General features: G+C 30.0%; 1 protein-coding gene across 2 annotated transcripts in view; it reads right to left on the bottom strand.

The window, feature by feature from the left end:
* Positions 1-21,819, bottom strand: part of LOC126740249 (ly6/PLAUR domain-containing protein 6B-like) — a 396,612-nt gene that overhangs the window by 39,532 nt on the left and 335,261 nt on the right. The window contains exon 4 of one of the 2 annotated variants that reach the window (XM_050446187.1): positions 5,262-5,312. The exons of the other annotated variant lie outside the window; for it this stretch is intronic. Coding sequence (XP_050302144.1) covers positions 5,262-5,264 — 3 coding nt within the window. The 5' untranslated portion in view covers positions 5,265-5,312. The remainder of the gene's footprint in view (positions 1-5,261; positions 5,313-21,819) is intronic. 2 annotated transcript variants of the gene reach the window in all.

The raw sequence follows: 21,819 nt of genomic DNA, 5'->3' as shown, positions 1-21,819 counted from the left end.
GGTTTTTATACATAAATATAGGCCGAAAGGGCTATACTTTTATCATATAAATAAAAAAAGCCTGGAGTTTTTGATTTAACCATATATCCAAATAAAACTTGAAAAATTAACATTTATTTCTTTTTTATTATATTTTCCTAAACATATTTTTCCAATAAAAAAAATGCCTAATAAAGAGTTTACTTCACTAGTTAGATGAAACTTATAATTAAACATATAACTAAGTAAGATGAAACTTTAAGTAAAACTTAGGTGAAAGTTTTGTTGAAAATTGTGTTTCTAACAGGTGTATGTTTTTGAGTTTCGTTACAATGTTAAAACTAGGAAAATAGCTTTAATCATAGTCCGGTCTGATTCTACGCATATTAAAACAATAACAAATTAGATGTACAATATAACTATAGTTTGATATTGTAACGTTACTCAAGAACATACTTCTGTCTGGAACACACATACGCTAGGAATAAGCTTTTACGTCAGGTTCTTTTACTGACATCAGATTAGAAGTTTCACCTGACTCTCGTTGACTGTGGTTTAAATTTCTACGCTAAATAAAACGTCATAAAACGCGATCTACGGAATGAATTATTTCTACATTATTTTTTCCGATGGAGAATATTCATATCATATCACAAAGTATAGAAAATTTAAACTACCAGCATTTTCAATAAAATAACCTAAATTGAGACCCTCAAACAAGATGAACTAAGCCCTATAGGTGAAAATATTAAATTAAATGTAAGTAGAATCTTAAATAACTTAAACTACAAAATATGGAAGAAAACAGACGATTAATTTATAAGAATTAAAGACCTAACAAGAAATTGAAAAAAATGCAAATGATTATTTAATAAACAAATTAAGTTTTAGAATATAATAGCATTAATAAAGAAGATATATTGTCCGCATTTGATATAACTGGACACAAAATAGTAGAAATTATAGGTAAAAAGTTTAAAAATAAGTTTAAAAACTGCTAAAATTATTCCAGTCCATAATAAAAGGAGCTACAGGTGACTTAAACGGTTATCGTTCAATCTGTTTATCAAGTACTTTCAGCAAGGTAAAAAAAGGTAAAAGGTAAAAAAGTCATACAGATTAGAATTGTAAATTTCATAATATACAGGGTGTTCCGTTGATCATGTTACAAACTTCTAGGGCAGATAGAAAACGTCAAAAGAAAAACAAAAGTTCATATAAACATGGGTCCGGAAAAGCTTCGTCAGGGAGCTAGAGCTCTTTGAAAATAACCTTTAAAAACTATTTTTTTTAATAGCTCCAGAACTACTTTAGCTACCGCAACCAATTTTGGGAGGTAAATAATTGTTAGTACGTTTATTCTTTTGAACCTACTAAATAAAAAAAAAATTTACCAGGGGCTTCAGAATCAAGGGGGTATTTGGTAAATTTAGGCCCATTTCTTTAAGACTTTAATTTCTGCCCGTTTGGACACACACCTGCAGGCCTATAAACAAAACTAAGTAATAAGCTTTTAGTTTTTAAACCCAATTTTAGAAACAAATACTCTTCCAACAACTTAATTTCTTAATATATTTGCTACAGGAAATCACCGTGATGATAAATAATTAATATTTTTCAAGCCCAATAAGCAATTGTATAACCTATAAGTTAAAAGTCTTGCCACCCAATCTATCCAAAGTGTAGGAAATACATAACTTTGAATGCCTTGATCTGTTTTCTATTTATCTGGTTCAGAATATTCCATATTTTCATCAGATACAGAAAACGATGGGCATGAAATGAAAAAAATAAGCTGGAAAATGTTAAAAAAATTATCTAAGAAGATATGTTGAGGATTTGTATTAATAAATATATTTAGTAATAATGAAGAATTCTAAAGTGGATTTATAAAAATAAGACCTAATATGGAAAATAACTAAGATATTATAGTTATTTTTTCCTTTACGGTTTTTTTAAATTATATTTGCAAATTTTGCTTACTCTGTCTTTAAAAATATCCCAGCGCAAACAACATATTACCTTCCTTATATTGCACATTAAATGTAAAAGATATGTCTAAAAATAGTTTTCTTAGCAAAACTTAATTAAAACTTGAGTGGGTCCCTGGGGGTAAAATCATTTTTCAGATTTTACACGAACGAGACTGGATTACCGAAATTACAAAGTTGAACCTTACAGAAAGAAAGTTAGAATAGCGACTAGTTCAAAGTTTTAAGAGAAACTTAAGCCGGAAGATAAAAGAAAAGGTTTATGTCTTTTAGAGTTTATTCCGGTTTTTCTTTTAGTAAATGAAGCAAAAAATCATAATATCTGCATATACGGAAAAGGTATTATCTTTCAAAGCTTTAAAAAAGAAAAAGAGGTTAAGGATTATTTTTATATATGCCTAAGTAAGTGTAAAGTAAATTTAATATTTTCTGTTAAATAGATTCGTTTTATATTTGCAAATGCTGTAAATTCTAAAGTGCCAAAAATTTATGGTCTCTCGAAATTAACAAAACTAAGTAAATTAAAATGCTTTGTTAAAAATGCACTGCATAACGAACCGCGAAATTATTAGCTTACAGCAAATGTTCAGACTTTATATTAATGGAACTGGGGAATTTTTTAGTTTTAAATGTAGATTTTTATTAAATTATATTCTTTCAATTATAAATTAAACTGCTACGATAGAATAATAAAAGACATTTAGACAGACTATCATGTAAAATGCGCTAAAATTAATATAAGTATAAGAAGACTTTTTTATGTTAATGCAAGAATAGAAATTTTTTAACAAATAAAATAAGGGATATAATTTTTTAATCATGATATTTTCAAATTTAAGGGTGTATGTAAGTATGGTTTGTGTATTGTAAACTAACGCTGACATGTACGAGGGTGGTCCCAGAAGTACCCGACTCAAGTGTATTTATTTATGTGTATTTATTTTTCAACATAATCTCGTTTCAGCTCTATAGACTTTTCCCAGCGATATTTTATAAGTTCGACACCCTTTTTATAATAAGAACTGTCTTGCGCCTCGAAATAGCTATTAACTGCAGACATCACTTCTTCATCGTTGAAAAATCTTTGACCACTAAGCCAGTTTTTTAAGTTTGGAAACAGAAAATAATCTGAGGAGGCTAAATCTGGCGACTAGGGTGCATGAGGTAGCAATTCAAACTTTATTTCATTAATTTTGGCCATTGCAATAACGGATTTGTGAGCTGGTGCATTGTCTTGATGAAACAACACTTTCATCTTAACCAAATGCGGCCATTTTTGCTTGATTTCTTCGCTCAAACGTTGCAATAAGTTCGCATAATACTCGCCGTTGATAGTTTTACCTTTTTCAAGATAGCCAATGAAAATAATACCTCGCGAATCCCAAAAAACCGACGCTATGACCTTTCCTGCAGATGAAACGGGTTTCGCCTTCTTTGGAGCCGGTTCTCCCTTTTGAGTCCATTGTTTTGATTTTTTTTTTGTCTCTGGTGTAAAGAAATGGACCCATATTTCATCCATGGTTATGAAACGACGCAAAAATTCTGCTTTGTTGCTATTAAATTTCGCTAAACACTCAATTGAAACATCTTTACGACACTGTTTTTGCTCGAGTGTGAGCAAACGCGGCACCCATCTTGCACACAGTTTTCTCATGTCAAAATTTTTAGTTAATATGCGATGTACCACACTTTTTTAAGTGCCTACTATATCCGCTAGCTCGCGCACTTTCAATCGGCGATCATCCAGTACCACTTTGTGAATTTTCTTTAAAATTTCTGGAGTCGTCAGCTCATTGGGTCGACCACTGCGATGCTCATCTTGGCAGCTCGTACGGCCTCGTTTAAACTCTGCTACCCAATATTTTACTGTTGTTAACGAAGGAGCAGACTCACCCAACCCAGAGTATTGGGTTAAGGCCTTTCAAATAAAAGTATTGTATCACATAACGATGACCAATTTTCTCCATTTTCACAAATTCACTGAAAACGTTCACTATTGATGGCTGCCAAACAAATACTAAACAACGTGGCGTCTTTAAACTTGAAACATATGCTTTATAGATTGTATACTTTCTAATACACTGATATGTTTTAAACTACTACTGATATCTCTAGGTCAAGCCGGGTACTTCTGGGACCACCCTCGTATACATGTTGTGGAATTAGGTATCTATCATTACTATCTATTACTACTCTGTACCATGTAGCTGTCTGATGATTAAATTCCCACTTTTCAATTTTTAGTAAATATGTTTGCATTTAAATTATAATAAGAGGATTCCCATCATTATTTTTATGAATAACCAATAAGAGAAAAAGTTCAAAAAAGTCCAAGAGTCTTACGTCTTATCTCTAAAAAGAACAAAAATATACTGTTTCCGACATTTTCTTAACGTTGCTTTTTCTGTAAGTCTATTTTTCTTCTATTTTTCTAAACAGTTAATGGTATACATTTAAGTTATGCATAGATTCATATTAAAAAATAAATAGTAACATAAATAATTTCTCATGCTAAAAATTCAAGAGTCGAGTATATTTCTAAAACTTGGTTAAAAAAGACATATGTGGATCTGATCAATTTTTCTATCTCAAAACAAGCAATTCTGATTCTATATTTTTGCCTCTTATCTCTTACCTTTAAATTTTATTTCTTCAAGTAAATTACCTTGACATATTTCTCAGTATTTATTTGTATTATAGGTATTAGTTATAACCTATAAAAAGGAGAAAATAATATTTTTTTAACCTCAACTCATCACCACTTCAAAAGAAGGTTAAAGTTATGTTTTTCTACTATTACCGAAATCGTGTTAAATAAAAAAAAGTGATATTTATTATTTACCTCTACCGCATTTCGTTTTCCTATTACTCTACGACTTTTTAAAATAAATTATAAACGATTAACTGAATGGATTCAAGTTTTGGCAAAGTAGAATGTCAAAAATTAATTTAATGAATATTTAGTAGAAGAAATTCTATCGCTTGTATTAAAAGTTTCTAGTATCAACCATATACAGACAAGATAATTTCTTAAAGGAAATTATAAAAAAAATATAAAGGAACTACCAAATTTAAAATCATTATGGGTTTTCTTCTCAAAAAAACTTAAACTGAAATTTATTATAATATACAACATTTATTATATTCTATATAACTGTTATTATTATTACATTTTTTTTTGTTTAAAGAAAAATAATGTTAAAATAATTATTGTGCTTAGTTATTGAAACTAAAAATCGTTTCATTTTAAATATGTGCATTAAGTGTTCTTTTTTTAATTTTTGAACTTACCATCTAGGCTACGAAAATGTAGACTTATACTTAAAGAAAGATGACCCATACCTGAAATAAATAAAATAATTGTTACTATGATAAGTAAAGAAGCTTTATTCCCTTTTATATGTGCGTTCTCTACAACCTCTCCATCTTTACTTAGCAAACTTATTACCAACTCTAGTTTTACCAACCTCTTAATTCTTCTTTTTATTAGAAAATGCACTCGATGCACTTCAATAAAGTGAAAGGCGTGTGCAACATGTTTCCCTATTTAATACTTTTTACCTCAAAGAGAAAGCTTGAAAGCTTTTTAAACGTTTCACAAGCAAATCAAGCTTTTATAGTAGAAAATAAATCGTAGTAACTTTAACCCAATTAAATAGTTTTATATTTAGATAATTATAAAATTACTTTTTTGTTGATATGTAGGTTCTTCCTCTTCTTTTGTCAATAACTATTCTAATATAAAGGTATATTAGAATATTATTTTACACCCATTTTTATTAAATAAATTTAACGCTATATGCTTAATAAAGTAATAAAAATAAAAGATATTAATATAATTTATACAGGAAAAATTTAATAACGACCCACTCGGGCCACGAAATGGTAATTTAAATTCTTCCGGTCTATCTCCTGGCATTTATCCGTTAATGTAAGTGCTTGCATGTCAGATCAGCATTAACAATGAGCCTTGGTATGGCGACCGAACTGCAGATATGCAAATATTTCCTTTTAGCATCTTACTTCGTTTGCTGAAGTAAGCGATAATAATTAAATTATTATAGAATAGTTACTGAAGTAAAATGTGGAAATGCTGCATTTGTATTATTTTATTATGGAAATCGCTAACAGAGGCTGTTCCTAAAAAAAAAGTATTTGGCGGTTTAATGCTTAAATGAGACAACAATGTATTTAATGAGTATCTTATCTTGGGGATTCTTGAAAAACTTTAATTCTCGTTTTTGTCGATTTTTTAATTAGATTTGCCTATTTGCGTGTACATAAGAATTAAATTACTAATTTGAACTAACCTAACATGCGAAATACAACCCTAGGATATTACACAATATGTATGTACAGAGTGTTTCGAAGTATCATATACAAACGAAAATGGACAACTCTTTGACGGATTTTAAAACGGAAGTTTCTTAGTTTACAGAATGTTGATTTTTTTTTTATGAGTACTGCAATTTTTACTATTTTAAGTGCTTAATTTTGACATGATAAAACGACATTAAATTATTAAATTGTATGCATGAAAGGAAATGTAAAGAAGAAAAATTTCACTTTCTATTTATTTGAAAATCTTGCAAAGGTAAAGTCAACTTTTTTAGTGTAACGAATTGGTTACAAATTAATTTAAAATAATTTAGTGTAGATAAAATTAAATATTATTGCATTGAGTCTGTCGTTTTTTTGGGAATCGGCTGTAATCGGTAAAATTTTGAAAAAGCATCAATAATAACCAGAATATAGGTGCATCCTTTTGACCTTACAAGTGGACCTACATAATCAATATGCCAGGTATGAAGAATATCATCCGGTTTTTCACCATGTTGCCAAAATCCAGCTCGACGACCGGTATAAGATTTTCCCAGAACACATGCTCGACAGTTTCTAATATACTTTTTCAAGCATTGTCCCATTTTAGGCCAAAATAAATCTTCTCGCATTTTGGCGATACATTTATCCCATCCAATACGTGAAGACTCATCATGATATAGTCTCATTGTTAACAAACGCGCAGCAAAGGGAACAAAACACTTATGAGGCTTCCATTTAGTAACCACTACATTATCTTTTACTGTAAAGTCCGAATCAGCCTCTGGATTTACAAAAATTTCACGACAAAAATCATCGTTCATTTGAAACTCTTGAAGAGTTTTAATGTCTGACACTTTCTCCGGACTCAGAGTTTTTAAAGCATACACTTTCAACACACACTCATCATTTTGCGGATTTCGACTTAAATAGTCCACATGAGCCATTTTATTACCTGGTCTATATTCAATAGAACAATCATAGTCTTGTAATTTCACCCACCAACGTGCAACCTGATGATGTAAGTCTTTCTTCAAGGCCGTTGCTCGGACTGAGTTGCAATCAGTGTAAACAACAAAATGAATACCATACAAATAAACACGAAAATGTTCCACAGCTTCCACTATAGCAAGTGTCTCGAGATCGTATGAATGATATCTCGATTCATAGTCTGTAGTCCGTCGACTAAAATAGGCAACCGGTCTACAAACACCATCCTCTTTTTGAAAAAGCACAGCACCCAATCCAACTGTGCTTGCATCAGTATGAAGTTCACATTGTAATGCTGATTAAACATACGTAAAACAGGCGACTCAGTAAGTTTATTTAAAATTTATTGCTTAACACTTTTACATTCAGGAGTCCATTCAAAAACATTGTCTTTCTTTAACAAGGTTGTAATTGGCGCATAGAAAACTCTCTAATAAACTTGCGAAAATATCCAGCCAGTCCCATAAATTGTCGGACACTTTTAACATCTTTAGGAGTCGGCGATTGAAGCAATGCGTTTACTTTTTGCGGACTAGGGCGAATTGTTTTCTCACTTAATAGAAACCCGAGATATTCTGTTTCAAGTTTAAAAAATGAGCACTTATCATAATTTAAAGAAAATCCAAAGCTTGTAGAACTTCCTTTAAATTTGTCATTCCTTCTTCAATTATTGTAGAAGGGACTAAAACATCGTCAATATAAACAAATGCCTTGCTACCTTTCAATCCACCTAATGCTGCATCAATGGCTCGTTGGTAAATTGCTGGAGCATTAATATAACCAAATGGCATGCGATTAAACTCATATAATCCATCTGGAGTAATAAACGCAGTAATATGTCTTGAATCTTCATCAATTTCCATTTGATAGAAACCAGATTTCATGTCCAATTATGTGAAATACCTTGCACGACATAAGGCATTTATTTGGTCTTCAATTATGGGCAAGGGATAGATTTCCTTAAAAACTTTTTTTATTTACATCGCGAAAATCAACACACATTCGCGTCTCATTATCTTTCTTTTGAACTAGCACAATAGGACTAGCACATTCAGAGTGACTTTTTCGTATAATGCCTTTATTCAACAGGTTATTAATTATTTTATTAACCTCTATTTTTTGTTGCTAAGCTAAACGACGGGCACGGTACACAACTGGACTATTGTCTTTTAACCTAATAGTCATTTTTGCACACGTTATTTTATCAAGGGTTTTATTTCTATAAAAGGCCAATAAACTTTCCAAACGTAATTTTAAACTATTCTCTAAATCTAACTGATTAATTTTTACAGCATCCATTGTCTTTAAATTAAACACTCTTGTCATAGTAGATAAGTGGTGTAATTCGATCCCATCCCGACCTTTCTGAACACGTAAGGACGGTCGACCAATGACATACCATCCTATAATAACATTAACATCGCCAGGAATTACATTATCGTAAACTACCATAAAAGAAATTTCTAAAGTCACAGTACGCCATAATTAGGTCACTAATGCCAACAGCATAAACCACTTGAGAACCGAGCCCCGAAAAAGCACGTAAACTATTATCGGGCTTTATGATCCCATTAATTGCTTTCACAACCGATTCCTTTATTAATGAAACATCAGAACCAGGGTCAATCAGGTGGGTTATGGCTGGTGCCTGGTTGAAACATAAAACCGTGGAAATCCGGGTACTCTTCATCCGGCGTCATTTTTTTAGGACAAATGCCTTTTTCGGTTTACCATTTTTAGATCAACAACTAATTTCATTGTGTCACATTTTTTTGCAAAAATATCAGGTTGGCACGTCAGTATTATTTTTGTCTTTGTCCGATCTTTCGCTGATTTGGCATGCGTCTTGATGTCCTCGACGGCTGCACTTAAAACAAGTGCCTTTAAACGGTTTGTTTGTTGTTTCAAACCGCCGATCTGGTTTCCTTCGAATATCGTGAGCGGCAGCATTTCTGGAGGCTTTTATGGAGCTCCGTCGCGCATCAAACTCGCTTAATAGTTTTAACAAATCACGTTCATTTTGGGGTTTTTGAATATGAATTGCAGAACGCGCCATGGTCTAATCCAAACTCCACCATACTTAGTATTTTGTGCCATGGCAGATTCTCCTGCAATCTGTTTATTCAATCAATTTTTGGTTGCCATACTCGCATAAAGACTCACATTCTCGGGTCCTTAGCATTGCTGCCTTAAAGGCACATGCCCCTGGAGTTTCCTGGTCCGGAAATGCAATAATTAAATCTGCACAAAATGTAGCCCAGGTACGAGAGAAAGGGGTCTCCAATCACAGCAATAGCGATAGGCACGATTTTTTAACGCCTCACTCGCCTTGGTAATCATAAAATGGTCACTTATGTTCAAGTCCTCTTTTAATTTGCTGGCGTCATCTAACCATTCCTCAATGGAATAGGCACTTTTATCAGGATCATAGTTCATCAGCTTGAATGATGTCACCGACCCTGCTGTTGCGTGCGCACTACAGCCATCAACGCCCGTCTTGCTGGGCGTTGGCGTTGAACACGTCGGCGCCATCTTGGACTGTTGCGCTAATTGGGTTAATTAAGCTAGCTGCTGTTGCTGAGCAGCAACTAAATTAATTAAAGTCTCTTGCCAATCCACTTTTTGGCGTTTTGGACTTAGAACTTCTCTGTCGTCCAGCACATCACCCACTACGACACTCGACACACCGCGACGCGAACCGTTTTCTTCAGTCATTTTTACTCATTTACAAAGTTCTAGAAAATCCTTAATTACACAGCACGTAGCTATCCCACTTCTGATGTAAACGGAAGGGCTACTTTAACCCTAAATAAAACAAAGTTCTTAAAAACACCCGTAATTTATTAGCCAACTTGACAACTATCGAATATGCTTCTTATAATACGTGCGCGCGAAGACTGGCTGTACGCGGTACCTCGCCGTTCCAGGCCCCCGTGTTGCCCTCGACACAAGCTCTGCTTTGCTGAGCTTGCAAAGAACGTGGCCCTGGTCTCGGATCTGGTGGTGTTTACATTTATCCGCTTACATACATAAAAGTGTTAATTAAATGATACATAATGAGATAGTTATTAAAATAAATTCGGAGAAATAAAAAAAAGTTGTTGATATGATGAAGCTATAAACTGAAGTAATAAATATTATAAAAGTACACAAAAATGTAATTTAAAAAAATTGGATAAAGAATCACAGACTTTTTTTGCTATTGGTAAGGGCAAAACACCACAAAACTCTCCATAGCTGAAGTGTTAAAAAATCTTAGTATCTTTAAAATGATCTAATAAAAGTGGCAACGTCGGCATCTAAATAAATCAGCTTTTGCTTTTTTTTCCTGAATTTACCGTTTTAACGATGTATCCCACTTTGATATTTAAACATATATTATAAGGACAAAAATTAATATTGATATTTAAAAAAACTTCACCAATCTCATTCTTTTTAATTAATATTGTTAAACAGTATTTTTAATTATTATAAAAGTATTGCTTATTGTTGGCTATACATTGGTTTTTATGGCAATATATAAAAATATTCTGAAGCACTGTTATTTAAACAACATTCTAATTGTACCCTTCTATTATTACTATAAACTAAATAATTTCCAAACCAACCCTTGCTCTTCATTTGGAATTAAATGGTCCAGCCGTAGCTTTAAACCTTTCCAAACTAAATTTTCGACGGACAATTAAGCAAGGCTAGATACATATGTAATTTAATTATTTTGAAATGTCGGTTCATTTGAACTGTGGGAAAACCGCGTTATTTCCGTTAGTTAAGACCCTAAGGAAATTTGTTGCATTTATATACCCTAACTGATGTTTGGCCTAAAAGAAATATTTTTTTCGTTTAACTTATCAATAAGTTTACATTTTTTCTGATACAAGATTTTTATTATTTTAAAAAAATAACGTTTTTTTTTATCCTAATTATAAAAGCTTTTAATTTTAATTTTTGAAAGATTTCTTAATTTTATTACTTCGCTCACCTGTCTTGTACCTTATCACTCTTTTTAATTTAACTTCATTAGTTATTAGTCACGCAGCGATCAGACAAATTATAATTATCTTGATTTAAACTTAAGTGCCTCTAGGCCACAGAGAAACTTGAATAATTTTTTAGCAAGCTTGAAAGTCTAACATAATTAAGTTTGAGATAAAAATTAAATACTAGTTCAAATGCTTAATTTTTTACATGATAAAACGACATTGAATTATTAAATTGTATGCATGAAAGAATAAAATAAAAAAGGAAGAAGAAAAATTTCATTTACTATTTATTTGAAAATCTTGCAAAGGTAAAGTCCACTTTTTTAGTGTAACAAATTGGTTAAAAATTAATTTAACATAACTTAGTGTAGATAAAATAAATATTATTGCATAACTTAAAAGGCTATGATAATAATTTCATACATTTTTAATTTCTATTTAAAAACCATGATATCTGTAGCTATACAAAAAGTTACTAATTGTAAAAATTGTTCTTCTTTTTTAAAGGAGTTGAAACAAATAAACATGTAAACATTTGTAAAGATTTAATAGAGCTTAAAAAAATAAATATTATGATATAATAGGCTTCTAAACTGTATATAAAATAGGGTCACTAGTACTTTATTTAAATGCACGTTTTACCCTAATAATACATTAGCATCTTTAAGCTCAATTTTAGAAATTTTTACTTCATCGAAAACCTTTATGACGTCCATTTTAAATAATATGTAATTTGGTCAATGCTTTTATAAATAATTACCGTAATATACCTAATCACAAAATGTTTGTTTTTAACTTATTATAGTGTTATTTTCCTTAATATGTTATGAACGTTTCTATATTGGTCACGTTTTATAAAAATAGCCGTTTTCCTAAGAAGTTGAAAAATGGATACATGATACGTTACTGCACTTTTGGCCGAACAAATTGGCTTGAAAGACGCGGAGTGAATTCGGATAAACTGTTTAAATTTTTATTATAAAAATAATAGTATATAAAAATATAGCTACTTATATAGTAATAACTAAATATTTCATTGAAAATTATATCAATTAAAGAGAATGTGTGGTTACTCATAGGTATAAAGAGTATAGTCAAAATATAAGTGATGATTTTCCTAATGGAGAATATCTGTCATAGATCCTTTAGTTCATAAATAATTTGTAAATATTATGCAAAATTTAGACTTAAAATAACTGTGTAAAGATCTGCAGCAATAACGAACAATTTAAATTTTTACTAAATAACATCTTACTTAAAGATCTTATCATTAAAAATGAATAAACGACATAAATTCGAATATCTTATTAAATAGGAAAATCAATCTAAATTACCAAAAGAAAAAACAAAACTTGGGAATACAGCTGAAATAAATTCAATATTATTTATTTCAGCTGTATTGTATAGCTAAAATGAATAACTGTATTACAATTATTTGTTTCAAAACTCTTGTCCTATATAGCTTTACACGATGACTATATAAAGCATTTCAGAGAACACCCTGAGAACCTGTCCTATTACTTTCATTCATTAAAAGTCAGCAATAAATTTCTATATCATACTGAAATTTCGTTATCTAACCTTTTTCTTTTGTGATCAAATATGAATCCACTTTTTTCGAAGCTTATCCAACTTTCCTATCCCAATGCAACTCCAACATTTTTCGCAAAAGTTTAAGTTTTTTCGATTTAATAAGATTTTAATTAATGTTTCACTAATGGTTCAGTTATATTTAAATGATATAATAATTAAGGCTTTACATATTATATTTGGCTACGGCAGGATGACTTTGATGAATAAAATCACTGACTTTCAATACGGTACTATCTACTAATGGTCCGTTATTGAGGTTTCGACTACAACAGAAGTTATTGTGCAGTTAATACTTATTTTAACAAAGCTAAAATCTATACATGACTCATAATTTTATAGGCTTCTTGTGATAGCATTTATGGTCGAGGTGTACTCAAATTTGTTTTAAATAAACTTACTTTGCTTAATATATTTGGTGTAATTAATTTGACGCCCCTTTATAATCAGAAGGTCTAAAGTAAATGCAAGAGTTAATGAAATTAGGCCCTCCTCTACTTTTACGCTAATTCTTGGCAATTTTAAAATAATTAATTTATATAACATTTAAAAAAATAATTTCTTAAGCTACATTATACTACAGGTATCATTTGAGAGAAAATCAAAAGAGCTCTCCAACGACGTATTACTTGAACCCTTTTTTAATTTTATGATTTTAGGATTGATGCCAATTCCTCTGACGATGTTGTACATATGAAACTTTGTAATTATTAAGTGTCCGCCTCGTAAATTAAAGTAGTAAAAAAATCTTTTTCAATAACCCATAAGATATTTTAAATTCGGCCAAATCACTTAAACTTAATCTCGCGGTGCAACGTAAGCATCCTATTTTTAATAAAGTAAAGCTGTAACGTTTTTGTCGTATACAGGTTATAAAGCACTTGCATTTGCATATCAGTTATAATGCTGCAGTCTCAGCTGTTATTTGTAACGATCTGTCTGCCTGGACTCCGCTTGCATGAATTACTACCAAGAGACCTGTAAATCAGGGCAAAATATTGTTAAGTGGTTTTGTTTTAAAACTGAATATAACCTTATATAATAAAGATAATTTATGGATTAAAAAGAGCAAACAAAAAGTTTTAAGATATAATGGAAATAAATGCAAATCCTGTTACTAAAATAATTGGAATTGTTAAAATAATTTAAAAACGTTTTTAATTTTAAACATGGAGAATAGTTACAATGCTTTATGTCTTAAGCTTAGTCGTATCCACTTTTAGTTCGACGCCATATTTACTAATTTCTGCATGACATTAGCATTCTGTTTAATATTACTTATTCTAAATTAAAGGTAATTCGTTGACTTTAGAACTGAAAGCAAATATTTGACTATATTAAGACTTCTTAATTTAAACTTCTTATTTAGATTAAGGTTTTATATTAAGACCCAGTTGAAAAATAAAAATGAAAAAATATTTTTCTTACAAGTGATTTAAATGATTTTTTAATTCTATAACTAATTAACCCACTTGCTTCATCTTGTATTATATTAAAAAAATTTATCTTTCACTATTGAAAACATATTCAACGAAAGTTCAACGACCTAAAATAAATTTAAAAAATGTAATAATTCAAGGTAATAGTATATTTACTTATTTATTTAATACGCAAATCAACTTTTATTTGATTTGATAAATTCAATCATTACAAAAAAATTATATAACAAAAATTAAATTAAATAATTAAACAATATTACTTAGTAACGCTACTAACCATAAATATTTCGTAAATTTTAAATGCAGCAAATATAATTAAGAACTTGACACATAAATTAGGTACTCAAAGTGTCTCAAAGTTTCATACAAAAGTTTCAATGTCCCATCGTTGATCAGTCTTTAAGTTTTTTCAATAGGTGGTGCATTTCATAACTAGTGCAATGAGAACAATCTATATAATTTAAAATTTCGAGAGGTAACATTGAATAGTTTCCTACTAAGGATTTTAGGAGAAACTACATGATAATTATATGGTTTGTATATTTGGTCCTTCGAGATTCCTAATAGAAGTGTATAAAGACAAAATCCAAGTAATTTATTTGGGACTGTTATAAGAGCCAAACATTTATTTTTATAATAAGAAGACCAGATCATTAAATTATATTCCACCATAGACAGGTATAACCTTTTACATGTTAGAACAGAGAGTTCCCTATAATAAGGCAGCACAAAGTATAAAACTTTTGATGTTTTAGGAACAATATTGCTGATATGTAAATTTAAATTTAGTTGCTTGCTTATTAAAATATGGGAAATCTTTAAATGAGCATCAAATATTATGGATGTACAACAAAATGCGGTAACTATTTTAACTAACATGGCAACTTTTATATTTCTGTATATCAAATAAATTTATCGATGAACAAACTTAAGGCATCCTTATATTTTTAATCTGCCAACAAAAGCAGGTACCAAAAAATACACAAAGCTTACAAAAAATCTAAATGAGCTTCTAATTTTCAAAACCAGTTTACCAAAATACCAACTAAACTTCAAAAAATCTAAATGAGCATCTAATTTTCAAATTCATTTTAACTAAAATATTATATAATCATCAATTTTTTTTTCTTAAAAGTTTTTATTTTGCATTCGGCAACAGCTTTCGTTAATGAATTACAAAGAAATCCGGCAACGTGCGTTTATACTGGAGCGACAGTTAACTGCGGTTGGGATTCATTGGTTATTGGTTCTGGTGTATATAATATTTCAGTAGTATAAACAGTTGTTTTATGCACCGTTTTATTCGTTTTAAACATTAAATAATCATGGAACTCGATACTGTTTTACCCGGGAATAGTTCTGATGACAATATTCAAATGAAGAATGAAATAGAAATTCCTTCATATCGTTCGGACAGTGATTCGGAGATTGAAGAATTAGAAACAAAAAAAAAGCATGGCGAGTGTAAGTAGTGGCTCTTTGTAAGAAAATTTGCATGTGTTAAAGAAGCGGAGGAAGTTGTTCGTGTAGAAAATACTTGGTCTATTTTAATAACACATATGACTGAAGAAGGAAAGAAAAGGTTTTATCGCTGTAAGAAAGCAAAACGTCGTGGCTCTCAGTGTGCGGCACAAATTTATTTACTGTGTGAAGATACATCAAATGGTGTTTTGCTCTATCGTGTAGACGCTGCCCATAACCACGAGTCGATTGGAATTCGTTCTGATTACGGAATAAGTCAGGAAGTTAAGACAGAAATAAACAAACTATTTGATTTACATTTGAAGCCTACAGCTATTTTAAAAAGTCTTAGTAAGATGGAGGGAGTAAATTTACCATCAATGAAACAATTGAACAATTATCTATCAAGTCATAGACGTGTTAAATACGGTTCCTCAACTATAAGTCTAGGAGAACTGGAGCGATGGATATTAAATCATTTAGCAGTTCCAGAGGACATACACCAAGTGTTTGTACTTTCTTATTATATATTCGAGGATGAACCAATGTCGTTTCGCTTTGCATTGTCTACAAAATATTTACTGGGGTTAGCAGAACGTCATGCAAATATTATCCATGCTGATACAAGTTGATTTGGTAAGGGTTCCCGGTATTAGTTGTAGGAACTACAGATAAACATAGAAAATTTTATCCGATATGTCTAGGAGTTTCGATAAACGAGCATCAGGAAGATTTTACCATATTATCTAATAGTTTAAAAGAACAGGTTTTGTTTGTATACGGACATTCTCTACAACCGTCGGTATTAGTTTGTGATACCGCAAAGAGCATCCAAAATGCTTTTACAGAAGTCTTTGGTCCTGAACCCATTGTGAGAATGTGTTGGGCACATGCAAAAACAAAAATGCAAACCAGGTTTGAACAAACTTGCTCAGACAAAAACGACCGAAAGAATATATTACAAGACATTGACTAGCGCATCGCAGCTTTTTATGAGCAAATGGAAAACCCAAACTAATTTTATTAAATACTTCAAAGAAGAGTGGTTAACTCAAAATCGCAATTGGTACCTAGGTACGATGAAATGATCCTAGGGCAGGATCATTTCATCGTTTAATAGAACTATAAAAGATTGCAATACATTACGCGAAAGATTTCCTTTGTCTCGTTTTCTGGTTATCGCATCGGAGATGGTTAACGAATGGTCGTGCAAAACTACAGAGGAGTCCTTTTCAATTACTCCGCTTATTAAGCTTCCTGATTGGACAAAAGCATATCAATGGGCAAAATTAGACAAAAAAATAAAGGTGTTAGATGCTGACACGAAGAACAATGTCTATATAGTACCAGGAGGTCAAGTATTGGATGTTCAGGCTGAAAAACCTTGGGAAACTTTTGATGAATTCAAAGAATTTTTTTTTCACTTGGAAAGTACCAATTCCCAAAGAAAAAGATGATTGGATGAATGGTAGCTGCAATTGTCCACAATTTTTAAAGATGTATATGTGCAAACATCTTCTGGGCCTACCAATTAAATTAAAATATACAGTTCCGCCTATAGAGGCAAAAAATATCCATATTGGACAAAAAAGAAAGCGTGGACGTCCATCAAAATCCAAACCTGCTTTGGTAATTCAGTGATGTTTTTAATTTATTAAAGTCTTATTAATAATTTGTTTAATGTTCACTCTTTTTTGTTTTGTAGTTCAAATACTGTTTTAAATGGCATTTTTCGTTCTTTTTGTTTTATAAATAGAAGACAATAAAGTATATTTGTGATGTCTATTTTTGTTTTATTTTATGCTCACTAGCTTTTGTCATATTATAAAGTATGAAGTTCAAACAGTTTTTAGAAGCTTTATTAGTTAAATAGCTATCCAGATTAGTATAAAACAGTTGACAATATTAACTTTATTAGATGCTAAAGATTAGATGCTCAATAAGTATTTTTGTTGCTCCACCCAGTTTTTAAACGTGCTAAAAAGTATAAAAACTGATGTTCGATTAAATACTACCCTTAAAATATATACTTAGATCTTTATCAGACCTAAGCTTTTCATCAGTAGCATGTTTGAGAGCTCATTCAGATTTAAGATAATTAAGGTATTCAACGCACTTCTCTCCAACAAAAACAAAAAAGCGAAATATACTCGTGCCAAAAAAAGTTATTTTACTTATTATTATGACAATACTCTAAAAAACGTAAAAAATCGAGTTTAAAAAAATTAAAATATAAAAACATAGGCAAGATTAAATATTTTTATTAACAATGATTTAACAAATATGTATAACCGGAGTAGTTCCTTGATTTATAATTTAAATGTTAATACACAATGTTTATTTATTCCTTAAAACTGTAAAATTATTAACAATAAAAACCTATTTCTAAAATTTTAAAATTGCAACTAAAGTATATAAAATTTATGGATAAGAAAATACAAGGTATAAGACTATTGTTAAAATATCAATAAATAAAAAAAACAAATACATATAATAAAACTAAACTAAAACTGAACTGGCAATAAAACTTTTAAATATGCTGGTTGGAAATTTCTCAGCTACTTAAAAATTAGTCATTATGTGAGTATGTAGCATGTTTTTTAAAACTGATTTAATTGTTCTCTTATATGAATTGAAATTATTTATGCTTTTAATATTAGAAAAAATTCGTTATAGGCTTTAATTACCTGGTAGGTTGGTGCATCCTTAAACATGGTACTGACCTGATAAAATACGTGTGTCCAAATTTAAACGACTATAAGTTCCTTTGACGTAATAAATTTTTTTCTTAAAATAGGTTTCTTGATATTAAGCGGATATTAGTAATATTTAGAAGATTAGGGAGAAAATTTAGATGTACAAAGAAATTTGCAATAGGAATTCGTGCGAATAGGACCTTCGTGCACATATGTGTTTTTCTTATTATCGGTAAAAAAAATAATATTTAGGAATTATGTAAAAAATATATATAATGGCAAGAAAAGTTCATCTAGAATTAACAAACATTCTTTTCACTTTTATATATTTTGATGCAAATATTGATCTCTTTATTGATTTATACATGTATAGATGTAGTTAAATATTGGTTTGGTTTATTTGCGATGTAAAAATAAAAACATATAGAATTCTATAAGAAAATTAGATATTTTTTATAGCAATTTTGAACTGCTTTATGAAAAAATACATAAAAAAATTATTATTTTGGTATAGACGTAATTGCTAATAATAATGAAATATTTATTTTACTAGAAAGCTTTATTAATAGTAAAATTAAAGTGATTTTGAAGTTTAATTTTTATACATATTGTACGCAGAAAGAAACTTGTTTTAGAGTATCAAATAAATAAAGCAAAAAAAATATTGTTTTAATAACTATTTAAATCTTTATAAATCTGAACTCTAAGCTAGCAAAAAGCGTTGGTTTAAAAAATTAAAAAAATTATAAGGTTTAATGGCTGTAATATAATAATACATTCTGAACTTTAAGGTCAATAAAACCAATTAAATATTTATGTCCAGCAGTTATTTAGAGATTGTTTATTGACAAAGTAGAAGATTTATCTTCGTCGATGTTAATATTTCTACATTAAGTAACATAATTGAAACAAAGTGGCTCCATTATACTTGTAGGTACTTAAAGAGGAAATTTTACAACACACCACCGGCAGCAAATAATAACTTGTTTTGAATAATAATAATAAAATAACAATAACTTTTATGGATCCGTTGAAGTAGTAAAGAATAAAATAATAAAAATATGCATTTTCTCATAGGGCTTTTGATACTTCCATATTTATGTTTAACGGTTATTTTCACCATTTTTAATGTAACATATTTACTATTCGTTTAGGTGTGAATATAACACTCAATACACAAAAATAGTCAATCGGTTTGTTATACACTTGTCACACAATTAGACACGTACACATGAAACACAACGACTTAAGACCACTATAAACATTTATTCATACAATATTAAATTCCAATTATTTATTTCGAATTAAAAGGCGATACAATATTCAGGGCTCCTTATAGATTAAGTATACCATTGATTTAGAACATTCGCCAACTTTCTACGTATATAATAAGGTGTCGTAAGGTGTGCCTGCCGTTTGCCCATCCTTGTCGCTCCTTCGGATGTAGGCGAAGAACGAGGCTATTTCCAATTATTATAGAATAGCAGGTATATTCGCGGGTATTAAGATCATACCGTAATAGCTAGAAAGACAAAATATTATCAGAGTTAAATTTTAGTAAAAAGGTTTTTTTCTAAATTTTTTGGTGTATATTTTTTTGATTTTGGGTCAAAAAAAAGTTTTTCTTCTTGAGTGTTTTTAATAGTGAGTACTGGTTCATGATTCAGATTAAAATTCTTTAATTAAATCCAGTTTATTTCTGTATTAATATATCATAACGAGCTTAACAGCTGCGAATATACCAGCTCTTCTCCTGCATTTGGAAATAATCTCATCCGTAGCCTAGGCCCGATGGTGCGACAGAGATAGAGCGAGCTGCATACATACCTTGCGACATTTTGAAGCATTCGTGGAAAATTGGAGAATGTTGCATTGGAGAACGTTTCATTCATAAAAATGTTTTAGAAAATTAGGTAACTAGCCATTACCTCAGTTGAAATTTTTCAAAATTTTCTTAAAAATCCTCTCTTGTTTTCCGTAAACGTCTAGCTTACACCTTATATAAATAATATTGTTATTAAATATGTACATCATCTGACAATTTGTAATAAAAGTTTAGTATTTCTCCGAGTTTGTTGCCGCATTTCTCGACTATCTGAAGCCATTTCGAAGTTTTTGAATGTTTCATAATTCTATTCGGAAAATGACCATGATAATTTATTGTCTCCCAGATAGCTCCAATACTAAAACAAAACGCATCATACCGACAATAAATCTTCTACATTCAGTGAACATAGTACATGAGAGAAACTAAATACAATTTCTTGGCAGAGACTCGAGAATAACGTATTCGCTGCATCAATCTTGAGGTTACAATATGCCGGCCTGTTTCTCTTTCCAGTTGGGATACGAAGGAGACACGAATACAGAAATTTATATGAGAGAGAAATGAAACGTTTAGCATGGTCGGTCTAAATTAGAAATTTCGAGGTCGTTGTCAGGCTGCAAATATAGCAACAGAATATGTTATTTTATGAGATCGCTATATAAATTAAAGCTGAATAGATTATACCTAAGAATTTACATTATTTTATATGCTTATACAGTAAGCAATGTATATTAATTATTTGCATAATCTCTATGGATATATTCTTTAAAATTAAAAACAACCTAATAAAATGTCATATTACACGCTGATGTGGAAGGCGAGTCTCGAATGTATTGCTTACTCAATAGGTAGAATTATTGAAATAATCAAATTATCAATTTATAATAAAAAAGTAAAATTATACTTTGTTTTTTGCTTGGCTGGTTTGAATATTATTTATAAAAACCTTTTGTGAGAATAAAAGTCCATACAATAAAATTTATTCGTAAAATTAAAAGCAACTAGTAAGTATGTATTGTTAGCTTAAAGTTATGTAACATATTTTTTTCCTAATTATTAATTTTTTGATAAATATATGCATTAATTTCAACTCAATTTTTGTAAATTAAATAAATTAAATAAATGTATGCAAATAGCAACATCATGACAAAAAAAATAAAATGTTGACTTAATTTCCTGATTTACACAGTACTAGAGAAATAAATTTTATTAAATTTACTTCGTTAAAGTAAAAATGTATATATGTTTTAGATTTCCTAGAAAATGCTTATAAAATTATTTTTATAGAATGTAAAGAACTAAATTATCTAAGATAATATTTAAGATAGAAATAATAAATGATAAGGATGGTAGATATAAACAAATGTTAAAAAAAATTAATATTTTTTCAGATAAATACATTAAAATTATACTACGATTTCAGGATGATGGTAAACTCGCCCTGATATTTGTCGATATCACATAATGACTGCCTATCAGAAGGACAGGGATGCAGGGACAAAACAGAAAAGAAAACAACAACTAAGAAATCTACTCAATAAA

The sequence above is a fragment of the Anthonomus grandis genome, chromosome 9, assembly GCF_022605725.1.
Source record: "Anthonomus grandis grandis chromosome 9, icAntGran1.3, whole genome shotgun sequence".
NCBI classification, from domain to species: Eukaryota; Metazoa; Arthropoda; class Insecta; order Coleoptera; family Curculionidae; genus Anthonomus; species Anthonomus grandis.
Note: the sequence above shows the minus strand (reverse complement) of the source record. Positions and strands in the feature narration are given on the sequence as shown.